The sequence below is a fragment of the Lathyrus oleraceus genome, chromosome 2 (genome assembly GCF_024323335.1).
Source record: "Lathyrus oleraceus cultivar Zhongwan6 chromosome 2, CAAS_Psat_ZW6_1.0, whole genome shotgun sequence".
NCBI classification, from domain to species: domain Eukaryota; kingdom Viridiplantae; phylum Streptophyta; class Magnoliopsida; order Fabales; family Fabaceae; genus Lathyrus; species Lathyrus oleraceus.
In genome coordinates, this window is record NC_066580.1 from 399482863 (window position 1) to 399486337 (window position 3475).

The 3475-nt window shown below is 36.3% G+C and overlaps 1 protein-coding gene across 1 annotated transcript; it reads right to left on the bottom strand.

Annotated features, from left to right (window-relative positions):
- Positions 1 to 300: 300 nt before the first annotated feature.
- On the bottom strand, positions 301 to 3132 carry LOC127119718 (uncharacterized). The gene is made up of 2 exons (XM_051050021.1): positions 2329 to 3132; positions 301 to 1296 (listed from the first exon to the last, which is right to left on the bottom strand). The coding sequence occupies exons 1-2, from the start codon at positions 2854 to 2856 to the stop codon at positions 535 to 537; spliced, it is 1290 nt and encodes a 429-aa protein (XP_050905978.1). The 5' UTR covers positions 2857 to 3132; the 3' UTR covers positions 301 to 534.
- Positions 3133 to 3475: the final 343 nt, after the last annotated feature.

Sequence of the window (3475 nt, forward strand, 5' to 3'; positions counted from 1 at the left end):
GTTTATCTTGGAAGTTCCAGCACTTTCTGTGGTTGGATCACTGATAAAAGCTGGAATTAAGGTCCTAATCTATAGGTAGTTAGAAGCCTAAAACTTCAACTTTTTCTTCTAATTTTGATTTACTCTGCTTAAACTTAAGGAGGGTCATACATTTTTACTCTGTTGCTCGGTTGAACCACAGTTCATAAACAGACTCATAGATTTCCCTAGTCACAACAAGAACAATATATAAGTAAATTTACCCTGCTCCAATTGATAGATCTCATCAAGGTTCTTATCAGAAAGTCTAGGCCACACGGATACAACACAATTATTGTTGCTTTATTACAAATGAAGATTATGGTTGTCATATTACAAAGGAAGTTTGGAACAAGGAAAAAGCGCATTGCTTTTTTTTATCAACTAAAAGTAAATGCTAAAAACTTGCATTTTCGAAAAACTAGATTTTGACTAAGATACAATGTCTAAAACTTTATATGAAACAACTATACATGCAACTATTTAACTAGTTTCAGTCAATTAGCTCGAGAAAACCTATTGACTATCACATTCAACTCCAATGTCATCATCATTGTCCTCATCAGAACTACAAGTGTTGTCCATTATATTTACCTGCGATCGTTGAAACTTGTTGATAGCATCTCTGGCTTCAGACATCAATGCAACTTTTGCAGCTTTAACAACATCCTTTTTCTGGATGTTGTTTCCTTCTCCAACTATAGAATTTTTTGTCCGTTTAGATGCTGCTCTGCTCTTAAGTTCCCTAAATCTTAATTGATTGACGAATTTTTCATGCTGCGCCCTGTTCTTTACTTGCTTTAGCACAGGTGGACTAGCAAGATCTTGAACACCTGATGAGCCACTGAATCTAGAAAGAGACTTCTTGTGATTTGAAAATGATGATGATAGATCAGTGAAATTTTGTATAAACCCTTGATTTTCCTTTTGCTGCTTTGGAGTACAAAGTGCTTGACTAAGCTGAAAATCATTAGTAGAAAAATCAATGTTTGGTTCAAGAGCAGAAAATATGTCTCCTTTATGCACTTGATCCACTTTAAGATGGTGCTGTAACAGATTCTCAATAGACTTCTGGGTAACAATGCTTTTTGGTTTGAGAATATTTGATTTAGCAACCTTCTTTTCAGTAGGTTTGAGAAGTTTACTTGCAGATATTGAGAATTCATGAAGAGGCGAAGAGCTAATTGTCTTTGCCCTTGATCTAGGCGGACATTGAGGTGGTGTTTGGAAGTCATGGTGAACCCTATCGAAACAATCTTGTTTAGACTTCCCAGGTACCTGCAACAGATTTTGTACAGAAATTTCAGTTACCAAAATAATCCAGCACATGTACACTTATCTGGCAATCAATTAACCATGAACAAATTATTATTTTACATTTTTCTTTGTAATGGTTACAAATAACAATCATGAACCAGTTATCGCAAAGGCACAAGTAAAAGCTATTACATTAAGATGTGTGAATGGTTACATGCAAGCTTGATGCCTGAATAATGCAAATGCTCACCGCAATCACTTGTTCATGGAATTTCTAATATCACATCATAGATAAACAATTCTAAAGAAGATATTAGAGAGATGTGAAAGATTTAGCAAACATACAGCAAAAGAAAACTATTTTACAACAAGACCATACTAAAAATAGTTTACATCCCAAACATAATCCATGGCAGCTAATACTTCAAGCCAATAGCCATACATGTTTGGCCAAGAAAATTACAGAGTCCTTATCTGCACCATCCTCATACTGGAACTTCTACAGGATTACACATTATGTGGCGACTAGCATCTATAAAATACATGGATTATGCATTGTAATTAGATCCAATAGTTCTGCAGCTACAGCATACAGTGCGGCTCTACGGATGTAAGCCCTGCTGCAATGCCTTCTTTACCATTGTGTGCAGCATTGCAGCGGTTGCGCTGTTTTCAATTGACATTTCAAGCAATCTATTCGTTTTAACATCAAAACTAATGCATAAGAAAAGGTAGTGATAAACCAAAGTCATCATCTTTGAGTTTTCTTGTTTGGGCAAATGGTGAATCATCCAGAAATTTCAAACATCACATTTGGAGACTAATCCGCCCCAAGGTTTAGGCATCATCCGGGTTTTTAATCTCCTAACAAGACCTTTCTAAACACACTAACTAGTTTGAACCTAGGAGACATCATTCAGCTTGCATAATTCATCTGGACACATAATTCTAAAAAAATATCCATTCATGGATAGTTAATTTTGGAGTTACTTAAGAGCAATTCTTCTGCTAAAAATTCAATCTTGCTTAGATATATAGAGAGAGGAAGCATACCAGTCTAGAAACATTCTTCCAGAAATTGGGACTAGGTTTTGCAGTAAAGTAAGCTGTTTGCAGAGCCAATTCTTGTTCCTTAGTCCACCCTTCAGCAATTTCACCGCCACCGAGCTTTCTTTTCCCTTTCGCGTCACCTTCAACTTGTTCCCTTTCATCCACACTGTGCTTTCTTTTCCCCTTTGCACTAACTTCATCCCCAATTCCCTCATCACCACTATTCGCCTTCCCTTTTCCTCGCTTCACTCTTGTCGAATCACCCGAACGCAGTTGAACATCAACTTTCTCCTCATTCGGGTGAGCTTTATGATTGGAAACTCTAGCAGATCGTCTGAGAGAGGAAACTTTATCCTCCGGCCTGGGTGGTTTCCTTGCCCTAACGGTGGGGGTTCTTGATTCGATAGAAGACTTTTTTGTGAATTTTGGTTTGGGGGTGGTGGGGTTGTTGTTGTCGTGGAGGAGAATGAGCCTCTGTGATCTTCGCGGTGAGGATGGTGAGTACACGACGGTGGAGTTTCTGTTTGGCATTTCCTCAAACAGTTGGTGGGTTCAATTCTACTGAGGCTGGTTGTTTTTGAGAGGGAAAATCATGAATTCAAACTTGTGAGAAGAGAAAGTTGCTACTACTGGTTAAGAACTAAGAACGATGATAACGAACCTTGAATCCATACTACAAAAACCTCACAGTACTTACTGAGTTACGAAAGCTTCAGAATGTACTGGTGGTGGTGGTGTTGTAATGTGTTAACGATCTCTATCTCGCTGGTAAAAGATGCATGTAATGCAATAATGATAGAGTTACTTTATGCGTCTGGCTAACTTGTGCCCCAAGGGTACAAGTTAAGGTTTCTACAATTAAAAAATTTGTGTGGAATAAAACAAAATTTTAAGTTTTAATAAATCAAATGCACGCATTCCAAAAAAATATTTTTATAAATGTATCATTAACTTGTGCCCTTGGGGCACATGTTAGCATTTGTCTTACTTTATTAATTATAAGTCTAAATGCAACTTTGACTCTCCAATGTTTTTTAATGATTTTTTAAAATAAACTTAACATTTTCAATTTAAATATTCAAATAACTAAACATTCTTTATTATTAATCAAAATATTTCTTTTTCAAACAAAAATATGTATATATATTAA

Excerpts from the sequence above, each read along its gene's own strand:
- LOC127119718 (XM_051050021.1), bottom strand. The coding sequence starts at position 2,856 with ATGCCAAACAGAAACTCCACCGTCGTGTACTCACCATCCTCACCGCGA. Across the intron at positions 1,297-2,328 it reads GGAAGAATGTTTCTAGACTG|GTACCTGGGAAGTCTAAACA; the intron begins GTATGCTTCCTC and ends AATCTGTTGCAG.